At 32.6% G+C, this 1,147-nt stretch overlaps 1 protein-coding gene across 1 annotated transcript; it reads left to right on the top strand.

Moving 5' to 3' along the window:
- Positions 1-124: 124 nt before the first annotated feature.
- LOC141696132 (uncharacterized) lies at positions 125-885 on the top strand. Its single transcript, XM_074500318.1, has 2 exons — positions 125-617; positions 713-885. The coding sequence occupies exons 1-2, from the start codon at positions 125-127 to the stop codon at positions 883-885; spliced, it is 666 nt and encodes a 221-aa protein (XP_074356419.1).
- Positions 886-1,147: the final 262 nt, after the last annotated feature.

Raw genomic sequence — 1,147 nt, 5'->3', positions numbered from 1 at the left:
AATTTCGTACTTTTCAATTATAATGTATATTTAATGGTTTTAACAAATGTTTTTTCAGTTGTTATGATTTTTTATTAGTTTTTTTCTATCTATTTATAATTTGAAAGTACTTTACAGGGTGATAATGGAAATTCAGGATCAGTTACTATGCTTGATGATTATGTATTGTTATCTGAGAAAACTTCGTCCAAAAATTGTGCCAAGAATAAGAGATAATAATTCAGCGTTGCCCGGATTTGCTTATACATTAGAGTTGTTGGAAGGTTCTAACACTCAATGTCAAGAAATGATGCGTCTTTCTCGTGTTGCATATATTCAACTTTGTAAACACTTTAAACAACGTGGTTGGCTGGAAGATAGTCGATATTCAACAGTTGAAGAGAAAATGGCTATATTTTTACATGTTATAAGCCATAATGATCGTTTTATAAAGGTGAAACGTAGGTTTCAACATTCTACACAAACAATACACAAATATTTTCATGAGGTCTTGGACGGGATGATGGAGTTTGCAAAAGAAATGATAGTTCCTACACCTTCCAATCAAAATTCAAATGTTTCAAGGAAACAAAGAGAGCTGTTAAAAATATTTCCTGTAAGTAATGACATTTTTATTGGTTTGCATAATCTAATTTTCTTAGTAATTAACATGTCGATGTAATATTAACATTCTTTAATATGCTTTCACATGTTTTAATTGTTATGCTACAAGGAGCAGTTGGTGCACTTGATGGTACACTTGTTCATGCTGTTATTCCAGTTGGCCAACAAGCTCGATATAGAGGACGAAGGGGCGAGTGTTACCAAAATGTTTTAGGGATATGTGATTTTAATATGATATTCACATTTGTCTGGGCTGGATGGGAGGGAGTAGCACATGATTAAAGAATATTGACAGAGGTCGCCCTTGATCCTGATTCCGGATTTCCGGTTCCTCCACCAAGTATGTATCTCTTACTATTTTTAAACGAGAATACTTTAATAAGGTAAAATAAAAAATATTTTTTTATAACTTTGTATTGCAGATAAATATTATCTTTGTGATGCAGCATATACAAACACCCGCAGTTATTTAACCCCGTACCGTAACAGAAGATATTGGTTAGCAGATTTTAATCGTCAACGTGCCTTAACTAAGGAGGAAAAA

This window comes from Apium graveolens, chromosome 11 (genome assembly GCF_009905375.1).
Source record: "Apium graveolens cultivar Ventura chromosome 11, ASM990537v1, whole genome shotgun sequence".
Classification (NCBI taxonomy): Eukaryota; Viridiplantae; Streptophyta; class Magnoliopsida; order Apiales; family Apiaceae; genus Apium; species Apium graveolens.
Note: the sequence above shows the minus strand (reverse complement) of the source record. Positions and strands in the feature narration are given on the sequence as shown.

Bases quoted from the DNA above. Each gene is read 5' to 3' on its own strand.
- LOC141696132 (XM_074500318.1), top strand. From the start codon at position 125: ATGGAAATTCAGGATCAGTTACTATGCTTGATGATTATGTATTGTTAT. The intron at 618-712 runs GTTTGCATAATC...TTATGCTACAAG, and splicing joins AAGTAATGACATTTTTATTG to GAGCAGTTGGTGCACTTGAT.